This window comes from Pelodiscus sinensis, chromosome 1 (assembly GCF_049634645.1).
Source record: "Pelodiscus sinensis isolate JC-2024 chromosome 1, ASM4963464v1, whole genome shotgun sequence".
NCBI lineage: Eukaryota > Metazoa > Chordata > Testudines > Trionychidae > Pelodiscus > Pelodiscus sinensis.
This window is the reverse complement of record NC_134711.1, coordinates 183,945,493-183,963,170: the sequence shown is the minus strand read 5'-3', so window position 1 is coordinate 183,963,170 and position 17,678 is coordinate 183,945,493. Positions and strand designations below refer to the sequence as shown.

Genomic DNA, 17,678 nt, shown 5'->3' with positions numbered 1-17,678 from the left:
GTTTTTTCCATCAATGCAGTTCATCCATTTCTTTGAGAATTAGTAGCAGAAGAATCCTTCCTTCAACCAAGCCACATCTACACAGGACATGAGGTAGACCTTCACTATGCTACACAGGATAGGACATTTTTCACAAACCTGAGTGATATAGCTAGGATGAACTAATTTTTAATTTAGACTTGGCCCTAGCTCACTTGTGATGGTAGAGTTGAATAGACCGTAGGGGTTTTACCCAAGAAAGCTCATGATCCTATATCTTTTTGTTAGTCTCTAAGCTGCCACAGGACTATCCCTTTTTAGACCTTAGGTTTACTCTCTGCACAGAAGCAAATTTTGTCCAGAAAGTATTAAACTAATTGTGACATAAAGCCATGGGTCACATACAAGGGAAGTCACCTCCACTAATGCTCCCTGCCACGGCCCTGGGGATGAGCTGTGGTGTGGCTTGTGGCTGCTATATCTGGGACTAGAGGTGGCTTGGGTTGCTAATGGGGAATTCCTAAATAATCAATATAATTAATTAATAAACAATAAACAGATTAGGCAACTGTATTTTCTAGGAGCAGAAGAAGCTTGGGATAAGCTTGTTACCTCGCTCGATGGTTGTGGTTAGGGAACTGCAAATGGGAACATAATTCTGAGATTCCCCGGTCCCGACCATCTCCCATAGACATTCCTGCTTGCTCTCTGCAAGTACCTGACATGGTTAGGAGAGGACATTGTCTTCTGGAGTCCCTTCCCTTACGAAACACATCAGTGCTAGGAGCAAATTTCACTTTGTGGAAGGAACTGGGAGTCATACTGGAGATGTGATTCCCAGACTGGCTGGACAGATGACAGTTCTGCTGAAGCTAGGATGCTTAAAATAGCAAGGTGGACATTGTAGCATGGCTGGGGTTTGGGCTAAATGCCTGAGCTTGGGCGGGCTAAGACTCTAGTAACTTGCCTGAGCTACCACCCATGCAACAACACCCAGCCTGCTGTTGTAAGCATGTTAGCCTGAGCAGAGCTAGTGTGAATCTGTTTACCCACATTGCAATGCAGAATAGAATGGGATTCTATTCCTGGCATTAACACTGATTTGTCAGGTGGACTTGGGTAAGTCACTTCACCTCCCTCTGCCCTAAATTATCCATCTCCAAACAGACATGCTACAATGGCAAGTAAAACAGTTTGCTTCGACAAGAAAGGAAATCCAAAAGGTATGCAGAGCCTGATTCTCCTCACACTTATACTGATGTGATCCTACTCTCAGTTAATGTATGTTTATACTACAACTCGATGTGTCTTGGAAACTAAAACTATGTCAATGCTGCAGCCTATGTCAGCATACCTTTTGTTACTCATGGATGTGAATAAACCACCTCCTGAGTTATATAACTTACACTGACTTAAGTGCTTGCATGCGCAGCACTATGTACACAGCTTCTGCAATTTGCAGAGATAATTTTATTCTACCTATGGGCGAGAGCTCTCCTAGCAACATAGAGTGTCTTCCCTAGATGCACTGCAGCCACGCAGCTGTATTGGTGCAACTGCGCTGTTAGAGGAAGGGCGCCAGTTTTCTTTGTGCGTCCACCATTTTGATTTTTCCCTCTGAAATGGTGGTCAGCCTCCCTGTCACCATCCCATGCCTGAAAAGGGAGGGAAAGGAAAAGGCGGGAAAAGTGGGGTTCACTCGCCCCTCACTCTCTGAGAAACTCTACAATGCTGAAGTCACAGCTAATCTGTGGCCCCTTCAGACAGCTGGGGCAGGCTGTTGGCTTGATAGGCTGTCAGAGGAAGGAGCCTGGTTGCTGCCCACCACGGAGAGACTGGAAATCTCCAGCTAGAGAGTGTGTCTGGGATGGTCTTCAGTGGTGGGGCAACTCTGTGTCCCCACATCCTGTAGCAGTTGCCGGTGCAGAGCATATTCATTTTAGGTTAAGGTGACTGCAGTAAGGCCAGGCCGCCGGATCTCTCGAATCTGCTTTCACCACTTGCCTTCCTGTCCGCATACTGCCTGCAGCACGACGGGTCAAGAAGAGAAGACAGGAAGAAAAGAAGAGGGAAGATCTTCTGCTTGCCTGAACCTCTATGATACTGTCCTGCTTCCTTGAGTTCCCTTTCTCCTGTCCTGAGACATCTGCCCACTTTGTCTCCGAACATCGAGAGGTACGGGTGGAGAGCCTGTGCTTACGCTGACAAGATCCAGTCTGTGTCTTGCAGTGCAGTTGCAGCATTGTAGGTACAGACATGTTCGGTAGGCATACACATGCTAGCTTTTGTCTAGCAAGCACAGCTCAGCACAGCAGTGAAGACATGCTGCCCCACACTTCAGGACAGGTTAAGACGGCAAATGTGTACCCCAGTGTTCCAAGCAGGCTTGTTAGTCTGCACCAAAGCCTACCTCTTGTGCTGTGCTGGTCGTGTTAAAGATAGTTTGGGGATGTGTACCCAACCTGCAATCACATCTTTAACTGCAGCATAGACATACCTTAAGAGACGCATCAGAGCTATAAACAGGGTGCTTCCAGGCTGTTAAATGTTTGTCAGCACCCACATAACTCCTAAGAAATGGAAAGGGGGGGGGAGGGAAAACCTCTCCAGAAGCGTAGCAACTTCATACATACCATCCGGGGAGAACTGATCCCTTTCAAATACAGTTATGCACAGAACATCCTGCTCCAGGTCTTTGATAAAAAATTGGCAGTTAGAGTTCCATTTAGGATTGAGGGTGTCCTGCATAGTCTTGGTGATGTGACACTGAGAGCCCATTGTTACCTCACAGTATGGGTTACTCTTTCCTGAAAGGAACAAAGCAGATGCAGGGGTGTGATCCCATTTTGATGGCACAGATTTAACATCCCTCTAAATCCTCTTTACCTTCCATTACCATCTAATTAGGAAATGTCTGCTGTGCAAGCACCGCTTTAATGAATGAAGAGCATCTCTGGGGGCCCGACCCTCAGCTCCTCATGATTTCAGCACCTGGCAGGATCAAGCCTTATGTGAGTGATACCTAGGCTGTGTCTATACTATGGAACTTAGAGCAGCACAGCTGAACTGTTACAGCAGTGCCGCTGTAAGATCTTCCGTGTAGCTGCTCTTTGCTGGCAGGAGAGGGCTCTCTCACCAGCATAATTAAACCACCCTCAACAAGACCCTCTCCTGCTGACATAACGCTGTCCACACCGGCACTTTTGTCAGTGAAATGTATGTCAGTTGGGGTGCGTGTGTTTTTTCACACCACCAATTGACAAAAGTGATTGAGTAGACAAAGCCTAAAAAAAAACCTTGTAAAAAATACTTAAATACATGACAACTGCCCAAGTTTCACTATCCTGCAAAAAACTATTTCTATGAATATTAGGTTCATTAAACTCGCTTCATTTCACAATACCTACATTTTGGGCCTAATCTTTCTTTAGTGTGAGACAATTACACCTGTGGGAAGCGTCTTTCTTTATAACACACACTAGGAAAAATCAGTGAGGTCCTTACCATGTGACCTGCAGGGTTTCAGTTCAATGCCTTCAACAATGTTCACCATCAACCTTCCAATGCCTGTTGCCCTTTGGGAGCGAACTGTAGAGGGATGTGGGAATAGGGGAAGGACAAAATTCATTAGTACGCACCCCTGGCTTTTGACATTTCCATGAAAGACTACAGGCACTGTATTCCACACTGTACCTAAGTAGGCCTTTTCCCTCTTCTTCTTTTCCGTCTCTATGTACAGTTCAGAAGCAGCTTTAATTTTCTGCACCCAGGCCGTCCTTCAGAAGGAAAAGACAAAAGTTACTTCACAGCAGGAGGATTACTATTTTATTTCTATGGCACTTCATGGTAAACAAAAACACAGTCTGCTCTAGAGCCCTTACGATCTCTAGGTCTGGGCCTACAGTGCTATATGCTAGATTGGGACCCTGCACCTAGGAGACAGTCAACTAGGCAGAGGCAGAAAGGTCTATCTGTGAGAAGGCCTAGGAGGCAGAATCACAGTGGCCAGGACAGAGTGGGAAATCAAGAGGAGGTGAGAACTTTTTCCTCCCATTCCTCCGGCACTACTACAACAAATGTTACATTACAAAATCTCTGGGGGCTACACACACAGTCTGTGAAAATCAGTGTAGCTCTACTAACTACAGTACTATGTTATGCCATCTGAACAACTGGCCTGTGGAGTTTTTAGAAAGGATGTGAATGAGGAGATTGTGACTGTGTAAACCAGGATAAGTGGAGGTCCTTTCACTCATAGGGACTTAGATTGGAAAAATGTACAGAGAAAAAAGTGGAAAGAAGGAAACATACAGAGCATCAAGGCTGGTGTTCTGAGCAGAGTTCAGGAGCAGAAAAATGACATCTCAGAAAGTCTGAGATATAAGCAAAGACAGAGTGGTCGGAATTCAGGATTCAGCTTATGTATCAATTTTAGATGCTGGTATAAGTGGGTGCAACTCTACTAATGAGTTGCCGCTACTTATATACCAGAATCTGGATTTGGCTCTAAATGTCTGTGATTTTCATAAAAAAATGAACAAAAAAGATACAATTTGATTTTAAATGACGTGTCCACAATGGCAAAGCAGGAGTGGCAGCCTAAAAAAGCCCAGGACAATTATAGCAATTAAGCAAAGATTGAATTGTTGGCCCAGCTAATCATTTCCTGGTGCTAATGCAGTTACTTCAGTTGCTGTTGAACACCCAAACCGATAGGTGTCAGAGCCCATCAGTTTTAAAATGTTGCTTTCTGCAGCATCTGCACAGTGCATAATCACTCAGCTGGTAGCAAATGTGGTAGGAAACATATTCAGAGTGCTGAGACATTGGTGCACAAGTCACTTCGATACAGAACATGCGACTGTGGTGAGTGATCATTGTGTGAAACACAGCACCTGATCCCAACTTAGTTTAAACTGTGAAACATTGTTCTATTAAAGTAATGGAGCTAGGTCAATTGCCTTCTGCTGAGGATCTAGCCTACTCTGTTTATTTACTCTAATCTATAGCACAGAAATGGAGATACAGAAAATACCCAGGAGAACTACTATGATCCTACCATGGTATGGACTTTCAGAACAAAAAATTTTTAAGCCTATAAATCACAATACCATATCATGTCATTCCTATCTGTTCTCCCTCTTAGGAGGTCTCCCTCTGAGTTCCATGTGTCCCTCCTTTGCCTCCCCTTTCTATCTCACTCCCCCTTCCTGCAGAGGTCCTGTGGCAACACTCTGCAAAAGAGAAGGGATGTTCATTGCTCCTCTGGAGTCCTGCTCACGGCTACTCAATGCATTCACCACAGCTGGCTGCTAGAGAGGGAGGTCAGATAGCCACTCACTCCTTCCAGGGCCTGAGTGTGACAGTTCCACCACACCCCTAGTATGGGCCAGCTGGTGAGTAAGGGATGTTTTACACAGGTTGATGTGTGTTAAAATCTTTACAAATGGTGCCTTTCAAGGATCGTAGTGAACCTGTACTCAATGCCACACCACATCTTGCCCTATTGCCCCATCAGCTTCTGCAGGATTGAGGTTTTCCCTTATTAATAGTTTTCTAGTCCTTGCACAGAAAACATTCCAAACGTAACCTGATGCAGTCGTGCCTTCTCAAGTTTGCAGTAACAGATAGACAAACAAAAATATCAGGAGAGGTGGAACTGCCCTGACTGGCCTCACTGCATCTGTTGACTCTGAAGTGGGATGATGTCAAATTGAGTATCCCCTTCGTTAACCATTTTCCTAGTGATCTGGGGCAAGATTCTTTTTCATTTGATTACCATTTTCAAATAAGATCAAAAGAATGGCCATACTGGGTCAGACCAAAGGTCCATCTAGCCCAGTAGTCTGTCTGCCAACAGTGGCCAGCACCAAGTGCCCCAGAGGTGGTGGACTGAAGACAATGATCAAGTGATTTGTCTCATGCCATCCACCTCCAGCCTCTGACAAACAGAGGCCAGGAACACCATTCCTACTCCCTGGCTAATAGCCTTTTATGGACCTAACCTCCATTAATTTATCTAGCTTATCTTTAAACTCTGTTATAGTTCTAGCCTTCACAGCCTCCTCTGGCAAGGAGTTCTACAGGTTGACTATGCTCTGTATGAAGAAGAACTTTCGCTTATTAGTTTTAAACCTGCTACCCATTAATTTAATTTGGTGTCCTCTTGTCCTTATATTACGGGAACTAATGAATAACTTTTATTTATTCACCCTCTTCACACCACTCATGATTTTATATACCTCTATCATATCCCCCCTCAGTCTCCTCTTTTCCAAACTGAAAAGTCCCAGTCACTTTAGCCTCTCTTCATATTGGACCTGTTCCAAACCCCTAATCATTTTAGTTGCCCTTTTCTGAACCCTTTCCAAGGCCAAAATATCTTTTTTGAAGTGAGGAGACCACATCTGTACACAGTACTCAAGATGTGGGTGTACCATAGTTTTATACAGGGGCAGTAAGATATTCTGGGTCTTATTTTCTATCCCTTTCTTAATAATTCCTAACATTCTATTTGCCTTTTGCTGTGTGGACGTTTTCAGAGAACTATCCACGATAACTCCAAGATCTCTTTCCTGATTTGTCGTAGCCAAATGAGCCCCCATCATACTATATGTATAGTTGGGGTTATTTTTTCCAACGTGCATTACTTTACACTTATCCACATTATACTTCATTTGCCGTTTTGTTGCCCAATCACTTAGTTTTGCGAGATCTTTTTGAAGTTCTTCACAGACTGCTTCTGTTTTGACTATCTTGAACAGTTTAGTATCATCCACAAACTTTACTACCTCACTGATTGCCCTTTCTCTACATCATTTATGAATAAGTTGAATAGGATTGATTGTAGGACTGACCCTTGGGGGACACCACTAGTTATCCCTCTCCATTCTGAAAATTTACCATTTATTCCTACCCTTTGTTTCCTGTCTTTTAACCAGTTCTCAATACATGAAAGGACCTTCCCTCTTATCCCATGACAATGTAATTTACACGAGCCTTTGGTGAGGGACTTTGTCAAAGGCTTTCTGAAAATCTAAGTATACTATAGCTACTGGATCCCCCTTGTCCGCATGTTTGTTAACCCCTTCAAAGAACTCTAATAGATTAGTAAGACATGATTTCCCTTTACAGAAACCATGTTGACTTTTGCCCAACAAATTATGTTCTTTTACATGCCTAACAATTTTATTCTTAACTATTATTTTGACTAATTTGCCCAGTACCAACATTAGACTTACTGGTCTGTAATTGCCGGGATCACCTCTAGAGCCCTTTTTAAATATTGGTGTCATGTTAGCTATCTTCCAGTCAGCAGGTAAGGAAGCCAATTTAAAGGACAGATTACAAACTACAGTTAACAGTTCTGCACTTTCCCATTTGAGTTTTTTCAGAACCCTTGGGTGAATGCCATCTGGTCCTGGTGATTTGTTAATGTTAAGTTTTTCTATTTGCTCCAAAACCTCCTCTAATGACACTTCAAACCAGGACAGTTCCTCAGATTCATCTCCCACAAAGGACAGTACAAGTCTGGGAATCTCCCCAACATCCTCAGCCATGAAGACTGACGCAAAGAAATCATTTAGCTTCTCCTCAATGGCTTTATCATCCTGGATTGCTCCTTTTGTATCTCGATTGTCTAGGGGACCCACTGTTTTTTTAGTAGGCTTCCTGATTCTAATGTACTTTAAAAAAAAATTGCTATTGTTTTTTGAGTTTTTGGCTAGCTGTTCCTCACATTTTTTTTTTTTTTTTGCTTTTCTTATTACATTTTTACAAATAATTTATAATTACTTCAGCATTCACCGTACTACATGCAGGGAACACTGCAATACCTGAATAATGTTACCTACTTGCAAGGATATCTATAAAGATTTTCATGGCGGTGGTCATGGGTGCATGCACACGAACATATATACATCCACATCTTTACAGTCAGTGCTGAGGAGGCTGCAGTGACTTACCTTTCGTTTATGCTTTCTGCGCGAAGCGTGTAGACTCTATCAATGTGGGAGATATGGAAGATAGGCTCATCTCCAGAAGGGTCTGTGGGTAATTTTACTAGTACCTCATTTAGAAAAATGGGCTGTAAAACATTAGGCAAAGCTAGAGTAATACAGCACTATATCTGAACACGATACAGACTATTTTTTGTGCCCAGAACATCCTCCCTCTCTCTCTGCTTTTTAAACTCCCTTCTTCAGAGGCTTTGTGTCTCATTCCCCCTTCTTGCCAAAGTCCCAGCTCCCTCCAGACCCTGTGAATGCTTCTACTTGAGTCACAGAGTGCGAGTGTTTCAAAGTTCTCCCTTCCCACAGAAGCAGAGCACACTGCCCTCTGCATCTCTTCCCTCTGTCTGTAGCTGGATACATGAAGTCAGTTAACAGGATGCTCAAAAGCGCCTTCCATGACACAGATCAAGCTTCTAACCTGTCTGCCCATTACCAGCACCGAGGACTCGAGTCCCAACTGTACTCAAAAGCCTCTTTCTTTCTTACACAGCAACAGACAGTGCCATTGCCCATACTTCCAAGGGGGGAACGGTTACCTTCCTGGACTATGAAAATACCAACAGCATCACTGCCAGAAAAATGGTACTTACAGTTTTGTACATTTTATACTGCAGATTAGACTTGGGGCTGAAGACCTTGTCTGTACCAGAGGAACCGAGGGGCTTTATGATCTGAGTCAACAGGAGGAAATCATTAAACAGAAAACCATACAGTTCCTTGTTGCTCTTGGCTTTGTAGAGTTTCCCACTGTGCAGAAACTTGCGTGGCCCCAAGCAGTTGGTAACCGAATTAAATACGAGTTGCTGAGAAAAGAACAACAACAATGCAATGTTCAAAATCAGACAATTGAGGTTCCCCTGGAAGAGATGAAAACCAGGTTTGAGTTCGGACATTGCTTCCGTTCATTTCACAGAGATGATGGGTAACGCCTCAGGCTCACATTACGAGCCACACAAGTCATAGAAAGGTGATAGAAAAATGACTATTAATTTGATCTGAAACCCTTCAGTCTGACCAAGCAAGCCCATGAGGATGGCAAGGAAGTCAAAAGCACTTGGGCCTCCTTTTGATCTTTCCTGCTGCATATTGCTTCTCCTTTTTGTGCTCATGATGCTCGGTTTAGCAGGTCATCTGCTAGTTAGTGGCTATGGAGAGGAGTTTGGATTAAATGAACATTATCTGCTATGTCTTACAAGTTTAGTTTCAGCTGTTCCTTTTAGTAATGTGTAACTTTTAGGCCTATTTGCACTTGTTGGCATTTTGGTGTTTCATGATCCACCCCATCCCACGGGGTCAGATGTTATGTAGAGTCACTTCTTCCACAGATTAGAAACAAGCCAATCTTTAGGAAGTGATGAAAGCAAGGCATGATTGTGGGAGGGCCCAATCTCTCAGCATAAATTTGTCAGCAACTGCTAGATAGTCTTTTGGGTGTACCAGGGTGGGACCTTGGAGTTAGGGCAGTAGAAGGACAGCCCTTCTTCCCTACTTTCATTTGCTATTTGGCAATAGTTCTACTTATTAAAACTGTCATTGACTTCACCGCTTTTCTTAAATTGACCGGTGGGTCTTTCCACTGTATGATGGAAAAACAGCATTATGGGGGCTCCCCATTTATTGCCCCTCAGTGAGATGAAATACATTTTTTCAGTTAATAAAACAAAAGATGATTTTTCACATTGCCAAGATTGCAAACTCAGTATGGAGTTTGAAAATCAAGTTTATTCTCTCTGCCCCTTCTACCTTGATCAGTAATAGGGGAGCCACAAGCAGAACTTTAAAAAAAAAGTTACTATTTTTATAGAACCTAGAAAACCAAAAAGTTTTTATCATGACACAATGGAAGAGACTTTAGCATGGCACCTGTAAAGTTCTATTTGGTGTCTAACAAAGTTATTCTTCTCTGTAAAGTTTATAAATAGATTGGCAAACATTTTTTGAATTTTCAAAGTGTAGAGGAGTTGATCACAAAAGATATTTGCTGTTTTTCAACCAACTCTATGTATAAAGTGTGACGTAGTGGGGGTACCTGGCTGGTTTCTATGCTGCTGGCTCTGGGGTAACCCCCACTGGCTGTCGTGGGGACCACGACCCAGCAAAACAGGATGAGTCACTATGCAAACCAGTGGCCAGACACCCCCCATGGAGAGGAACAAAGGAAGGTGGAATGCTGCCTTGGCTGGGGGGCAGGGCTGGAAGTGAGTGAGTTGGTTGCTGGCTGTCGGAGGGCATGGAGGAGAGCCTAGGGGAAGGGGCTGGAGTTTAGGGGCCCAGTCTCCCCCATCTCAAGGGGGCCTGAGGCATCCTAGCCCAGTTCCTGTAACCAGATTACATCTGTGCTGCGCTGTGCTGGAGGAGCAATAAACCACCCTCAATTCCACTGGCTGGTGCGGTCTGTTTGTGCCATTTCGGGGTGCAGGAGACGGGGAACCCCCAACGCGCCGTCACACTGGTACCAGAAGTGGGGTGCACTGCACCCCGTGGATGAAGCTCCCAGCGGCAAGCGACAAGGCGCAGTAGAAGCAAGAGCCCTGGAGCCAGGCGTGCTGGAGACAGAGCGAAGCGGTTCCTGGGAATCGTGGGGCGCTGCAGCACTAGACTGGTGAGTCTGCACCGAGGGGCCCAGCGGGCAGAGGGCCTACGCCCGACTCTTGAAGGCAGAGCTGGTGGGGCTGTGCAGAGAGAGGGGCTTGCCTGTGCAGAAAGCAACCAAGGCCCAGCTGATTGCCCAGCTGGAAGATAATGACCAGCCACAGGGCCAGGATCTTGTCCCCAGGGGAAGCAGCCAGACCCCCCCTGAGAGTGTGTCAGGCTCAGAGAGGGGGAGGAGCGCTGGAACCCAACGGAGAGATGAGACAGCGTCTCCCGGGAGGCCTGCAAGCCGTAGCCCATCTAGGGCAGGGGACAGCCCAGCGGAGCTGCGGCGCCTGGAGATCCAGCTGCGGATCAGGGAATTGGAAGTAGAGGACCGAGAGAAGGACCGCCAGGACCGAGAGAGGGAGCGCCAAGATCGAGAGAGGCAGCGGCAGCATGAGCTGGCCATGGCAGAGCGGAGAACCGGCGGGGCACCGGCTGCGCCAAGTGCGGATGGGCCCCAGGGTCCCAGGACTGCCAGATGCTTGGAGAGGCCCGTGGTGGCCCAATTGAAGGACATGGGTGACATAGACGGGTTCCTCAGTACCTTTGAGAGGGCCTGTGGACTGCAACGGGTTCCCCCAGCTGACTGGCTGCAGGAGCTCATCCCCGCACTGAGCCAGGAGGCGGCCGGAGTGCTGTGTCAGCTGGAGGACCTACAGCCAGGGGATTACAACCGAGTCAAGGAGGCCCTGCTGCACAAGTTCGGGCTGACCCCCGAGATGTACAGGAAGAAGTTCCGGGGGGTACAGAAAGGGCCACGGGAGACCTATGTGGACCTGGCCTCCCGCCTGGCGCAATACTGCCGCAAGTGGGTGTCTGGAGTCGGAGCCCAGACCGCAGAGGAGCTGCTCAAGCTGGTCATGATGGAGCAGTTCTATGAAGCGTGCCCACCCAAACTGAGGCTGTGGCTCAAGGACCGGAGACCAGAGAACCCCCAGGAGGCCGGGAGACTGGCGGATGAGTTCACGGAGAGCCGGTCCGGGTGTGAACGGGAGTCCCGGAGAGAGAGGGAACCGCGCAGAGACCGGATCTCGGCTGAGCGACGGAGGGAGTCAACTACGGGGCGAGACCAAGGAACAGGTCATCTGTGCCCCAGAGAACCAGCCAGGGCCGGGACAGAGACAGCCCAAAGCCTAACTTGCCATCGCTGTGGGCAAAAAGGCCACAAGAGGGCTCAGTGCACCAGGTCCCAGGACCGGGGACTTTCCAGGGTTAACTGGCTGGGGCGGGAGGAAGGGCAGGCTGCCCCAGAGGCAGGGGCTGGCAGGCAAACCTCAGCTCAGAGAGAGGGGAAGGATGCTCAGTGCACCTCCCCTGGGAGGTCTGATTCTCAGGAGGCGGATTTCTCCGTGTACCGGGTGGGGGCAGGACGGCCCCTGCGGAGCGAGTGCCTCATACCCCTGGAGGTGGATGGTAGGAAGGTGACGGGCTTCTGGGACACGGGGGCGGAGGTGACTCTGGCCCGATCCGACATAGTGGCCCCGGAGCGGATACTACCCCACGCGCAGCTGACCCTGAAGGGCATAGACGGGTCCCCGTTTAAGGTGCCTGTAGCCCGGGTGCATCTGAAATGGGGGGCGAAGGAAGGCCTCAAGGAAGTGGGGGTGCACCCGCACTTGCCCACCGAGGTGCTGATGGGGAATGACCTAGAGGAGTGGCCCCATGAATCCCAGCGGGCTCTAGTCACTACCTGGAGCCAGAGCCAGCGGGGGGCTGACAACGTGGGTCCAGGGAAGGACTCCTGGCAGCATCCTCAGGGTCCCATCCCAGTGGACACGGGGTCCAGCCAGGCTGGGACTCCGGACCTAGGCAGAGGTGGGGGACAGGTCCCGATCCCTGCCTCAGCAGCTGAATTCCAGGCTGAGGTGCAGGCAGACCCCTCCTTGCAGAGGCTGAGGGACCAGGCTGGCCTCCATGCAGCTCAGCCCCGGGGGAGAGGTGGCCAGGAGAGATTCCTGCGGGAGCGTGGGCTCCTGTTCCGTGAGTGGCTCCCCCCCAGGAAGGCAAGGGCATGGAGGGTAGAGCGGCAGCTGGTCGTCCCCCGAAAGTATCGCCTCAAGCTGCTGTATTTGGCCCACGATGTCCCCGTTGGGGGCCACCGGGGGATCCGGAGCACCCGGCTGAAGCTGCTCCAGCACTTCTATTGGCCGGGAATCTTTACAGCCGTGCAGCGGTACTGCCGGTCCTGTGACTCCTGCCAGAGGGGCGGGAAGGCCCAAGACAGTAGGAAAGCGGCTTGGGGGTCTCTACCCCAGATAGACCCTCTGGGCTTGCTGAGAGAGTTATGGGAGGGGAAGTCCTCCCTGGATGGAGCATCGGGGGTGGAAGCCGCCCTGGCTGTCCAGAGAAGGCTCGCTGGGCTCATGGCCCCGGCCCGAGAGACCCTGGCCAGAGATCAAGGCCAGTGGAAGGGTGGGTGTGACCCCCGAGGACAGGCCTCTGCCAGTCGCCCTGGAGCGGGGCGGCGAGTGGACAGAGGGAAGCCAATTCATGTGGGGCCTCGCCACGGCCGGCCCGAGTCAAGGGGAGCACCCATGTCCCCAGGGCGGGTTCCCACGCAGAGGACCCGAACTTCCCTAGGTCACGAGCGGAGTGACCCTGCTCAGTTCGCTCTCGGAGGGGGGAGAACTGTGACGTAGTGGGGGTACCTGGCTGGTTTCTATGCTGCTGGCTCTGGGGTAACCCCCACTGGCTGTCGTGGGGACCACGACCCAGCAAAACAGGATGAGTCACTATGCAAACCAGTGGCCAGACACCCCCCATGGAGAGGAACAAAGGAAGGTGGAATGCTGCCTTGGCTGGGGGGCAGGGCTGGAAGTGAGTGAGTTGGTTGCTGGCTGTCGGAGGGCATGGAGGAGAGCCTAGGGGAAGGGGCTGGAGTTTAGGGGCCCAGTCTCCCCCATCTCAAGGGGGCCTGAGGCATCCTAGCCCAGTTCCTGTAACCAGATTACATCTGTGCTGCGCTGTGCTGGAGGAGCAATAAACCACCCTCAATTCCACTGGCTGGTGCGGTCTGTTTGTGCCATTTCGGGGTGCAGGAGACGGGGAACCCCCAACGCGCCGTCACATAAAGCAATACAGAATTGTGTATTAGTCCTTCGGAATGGAAGGATATATATATATTGTATACTCAAGATAGCAGTACTACTATTGTAAAGTACTGTCTAAACCAAAGTTATAGTTTAAAATGGCAATATTAAATCTGGCACCATTCCATTAGCAGAAAAAGGTATTGCTCACCAAATAGAAGAAAACAAAACAAAACAAAACAAAAACCAGCAGTGAAATGGATAGTTTGCATGAATGTGAGAGATGCCCAATGGAAGACCAAAAAAAAAAAAAAAAGATATGGAAGTTTAAGCGAAGACAATATTTTTTTTCATCTTTGGACGCAATGACACGTTCAAACCATCACCTCTTGGTTGATGAGAAAACATAAAACATAGGCATGCTATGTACTTCAGTATGAGTTACAATGTTTACCTCAGACAGGCCTTCACACTGAACATGAGCCTGGATCCATTCCAGCCTGTCTGAATTTTCCTTCTCACGCACCCCTTCATTTACTTGGGAACACAATTCTTCTGCTTTTTCCAGAGCATGCTTCAAGTGACTATGATCAGGGTGATTTTCAGGAGTGTTTTCTATTATCTACAGGTAAGTAAAACAGTTTAGTTTCCTTTGTCACCTCTGGCTGTAAATCCACCCATCTTATTAGCTCTGCATTCTATTTATTTCTTTACTTTTTTTAGAACCGGTCAAAATTTTCCAAATTTTAATGTTTTAGTTATTTTGTTCTCAACAGTTCTAATTTCACCCAAAAAAAACCTGTTGTGTTTTGGTTTTACTATCCCATTTTGGCCAGTTTTATTGCTGATAAGGCAAATCTCCTAGCAACATTTTTCATTCAAAAATTCCTCATTGTTTCACTAATTTGTATGTGGATGCAAGTCAACTTAATGTTCATAAGACTAGCAACATTGATCTGACCCAAAAATAGCGCGAGCAAGAAATTTGCAAAGTCTCTGTTGGGCTACACAGAGCCTTTACATCAGTCGACCTACCCAACAGTCCAAGACTGGACGATGAATTTTTGGTACCTTCTGATCTGCCAGGTATAGATTCATCTTTTTTATGTTTGTTCTTCTGATTCAAGAAGTATAGGGCCCTACCAAATTCACAGTAGGGATGTTAACTATCGGTTAATTGAATAGTTGATTAACCTCACGAATTCTTATCAGTTACTCGACTATTCTATAGCCCCGAGGGCAAGGCCAGCAGCCAGTGCACTCTGGCCTCACTTCCAAGAAGCCCCCTGACACTCCACACTGCTGCCTCTATATCAGAGGCAGCAGTGTGGGGGTGGACCCTGGAGTGGCTGAAGGGATAGGGCATTTGCCACATACCCAAGACTAGAGCCTGCACCCCCACCCCAGCCTAGTGAATGAGATTCAGGGAAGAAGGGCAACAGAGAGAGCAGGGCAAGGTGGGAGCTGGTCTGCAAAGGGAGCCAGTTTAAAACCCTGCTCCCCTCATGGACTGGCTGCCTATTGCCCTGTCTGTCCAGGGGCGGTCTGAGCTCCCAGACCCAGCACGAGCTGGAACTGAGCAGGGCTGCCTGCCCACCCAGCTCCTAATACACTTTAAATGCAGAGCTGCAGCAGGGGCAGGTCCTGGACCCAGCACAAGCCAGGATTGAGCTGGACTGCTGGCCAGCCTGCTAAAAAATGTACTGGCGGGAGGGAGAGGGGGGAAGGAAATGTGTGTAGTCTATAGCATTACCTATAAGCTTTTGCATATCCGTTAATCAACTATACTATTTCATCCCTAATTCACGGTCAATTTTGATCAACTTCATGGTCATAGGATTATAAAAATTGTTTTTTCTTGGATTCAGATACTTAAATCTGAAATTTCATGGTGATGTAACTGGTGAGGGAAAGCAGCTAGCAGAGGTGTGTCAGATAACTTGGTCCATCTACATTTCTTCACTGTGTATCCACTACCCAGGCTTTGGCTGCTAAACCCTCCTGTTCCTTGGCATATAAATTATTCTCCACCATCCATTATGCCAGTGTAAATATAGAATAACTCCACTGCAATTAGCCAAGTTACTCATGATTTATCTCAGTGTAAGGGGAATACAAATTTGGCCCATATTCCACATCACATCTGATGCGTCAAGCATCTTGAGAATATCAAGAATGGCCATACATAGGGAAACTTAACTACAAATAAGCTACAAACCCTCTAAATATATTTCAGTATGTTTGAAAAAAAAGAAACGTACATTTTTAATTATTAGTGGGTATCTTGTTACCCTTTGCATAGGCTTTAGCAGAAAACTTGACAGCGGCATTCCTTTACAGCGAGGATCCATTGCTAACCTCTGAAATATTAAAGATAAGATGTTGTTAGCCAGCTTGTTTATGACACTGGGACACAAGTTCCTTGAAAAATGTAAAAGATAAAATGTTAAGTCAATAAATGCATAGTATGCTTCACATAAACCAGTTTTGAGTTAGAACAAGAATTCTGACAGGTTCTAAGCAATAGAATTTCTCATACTTTTACAAACAGGGTTGAGTATGGTGTAGATAAGAACAGCTTTATGATCCCTAGAGATACCTACATTCTCTGACTGTATAAATATTATGAAGTAAGCTTACTTATTATGGGAGGGGGCTTATGAATCATGATGCTATTTATTAATAGATTTGAACTGAAATCATTATAGCATTATCTTCAATGTCTATGTTGACTACAAAAAGACATTTCCACTATTTGCTCCTTCAAAGGAAAAAAGTGGAATATATATACTGGAAATTATGCAGATTGCCTCCAAATGTACCCTGAGAAGTTTGGCGGCTCAATGAATAAAGCAGATTTATTAATATTTCCACAGATATTATATATTGAAAAGATTTACTACATAATCGAGGTCGTACCCCTTCCAAAGCACCCTTGTTCTTAACAAAACATTTTTAGTGCTTTACCAATTCCCTTTTTAAAATACTCAATGAGGGCAATTCCTCTGGAAGACTACTGCACAGCCCAGTACATTACCCTGTCAAGACAGTTTCCCTGGCATTTAATCTATATTTTCTCTTCCATTATTCTTAGTCATATGCCCAAGTATCACACTGAATAATAATGGATTGTTCAGTACTTTGAGTTTCACTCTCTAAATATTTATAGCTAATCTGTGGTCAGGTCTATCCTAGAAGTTAGGTCAACCCAGCTATCTTGCTCAGGGATACGAAAAATCTATCCCCTCCCCTCTGGGGGACATAGTTAAGCCAACATAAGTCCCTGTACAGAAAGTGCTAGGTTGACAGAAGAATTCTGTCCTCACTCTAGCTACTGCCTCTCAGGTAGGTGGGTTAATTGCAGCACTGAAGTTGTGCCACTGTTGCCTTTCAAGTGTAGACAGGCCATTATTATGTTCTTCGTTCTGTGGTATCCTAGACATATCTTGGCAAACAACTGCTTTAGGCTGTGGAATAATCTTCTAATGAAGTGGCAGAAGCCTCATCTCTCTTGACATTTAAAAACAGACTGGGCGAAACACTAGAAAAGTTCAAGTGGGAACACTACCTCAACAGATTGGTGAGCTGGAGATCCCACTGTAATAACCCTTTTCTACCTCAGATGCAGCATGGTCTGATGGATCGGCACTGGATGGAATCAAGAGGCCTGAGCTCTGCTTTTGAGCTGCTGAATGACATTGAGCAAAACACTATTTTTCTTTGACTTTGTTCTTCCACCCTTTATCCGTCTTCTCCATTCCTGGCAGTGACGGTTTTTCACTATGTACAGTGCCTAGCACACTGAGGCCTTGATTTCAGCAGGGCCTCTTGGTACTATGGTAATAGTACTGCCCCTTTAATAATAATAAAAATTTCAATCTTGTATGATGTTTTGACCAAATCTTGTTCCTCAATGAACACTTGGGCCTAAAAATTCTTCACTTGTCCACAGCAGAGCCCTGTTTTGTAATCAGCAAAATGATTAGATGCACTTTGGAGATAAGAAATCCACATGGGTTAG

At 46.6% G+C, this 17,678-nt stretch overlaps 1 protein-coding gene across 5 annotated transcripts in view; it reads right to left on the bottom strand.

Moving 5' to 3' along the window:
* ITSN1 (intersectin 1) overlaps positions 1 to 17,678 on the bottom strand; it is a 194,762-nt gene that overhangs the window by 3,039 nt on the left and 174,045 nt on the right. For all 5 annotated transcript variants that reach the window (XM_075911169.1, XM_075911141.1, XM_075911179.1 and 2 more), the window contains 7 exons: positions 15,919 to 16,017; positions 14,112 to 14,279; positions 8,582 to 8,794; positions 7,944 to 8,065; positions 3,673 to 3,755; positions 3,484 to 3,567; positions 2,613 to 2,786 (listed from right to left, as the gene is read on the bottom strand). In XM_075911169.1, the coding sequence (XP_075767284.1) occupies positions 2,613 to 2,786; positions 3,484 to 3,567; positions 3,673 to 3,755; positions 7,944 to 8,065; positions 8,582 to 8,794; positions 14,112 to 14,279; positions 15,919 to 16,017 (943 nt within the window). The remainder of the gene's footprint in view (positions 1 to 2,612; positions 2,787 to 3,483; positions 3,568 to 3,672; positions 3,756 to 7,943; positions 8,066 to 8,581; positions 8,795 to 14,111; positions 14,280 to 15,918; positions 16,018 to 17,678) is intronic.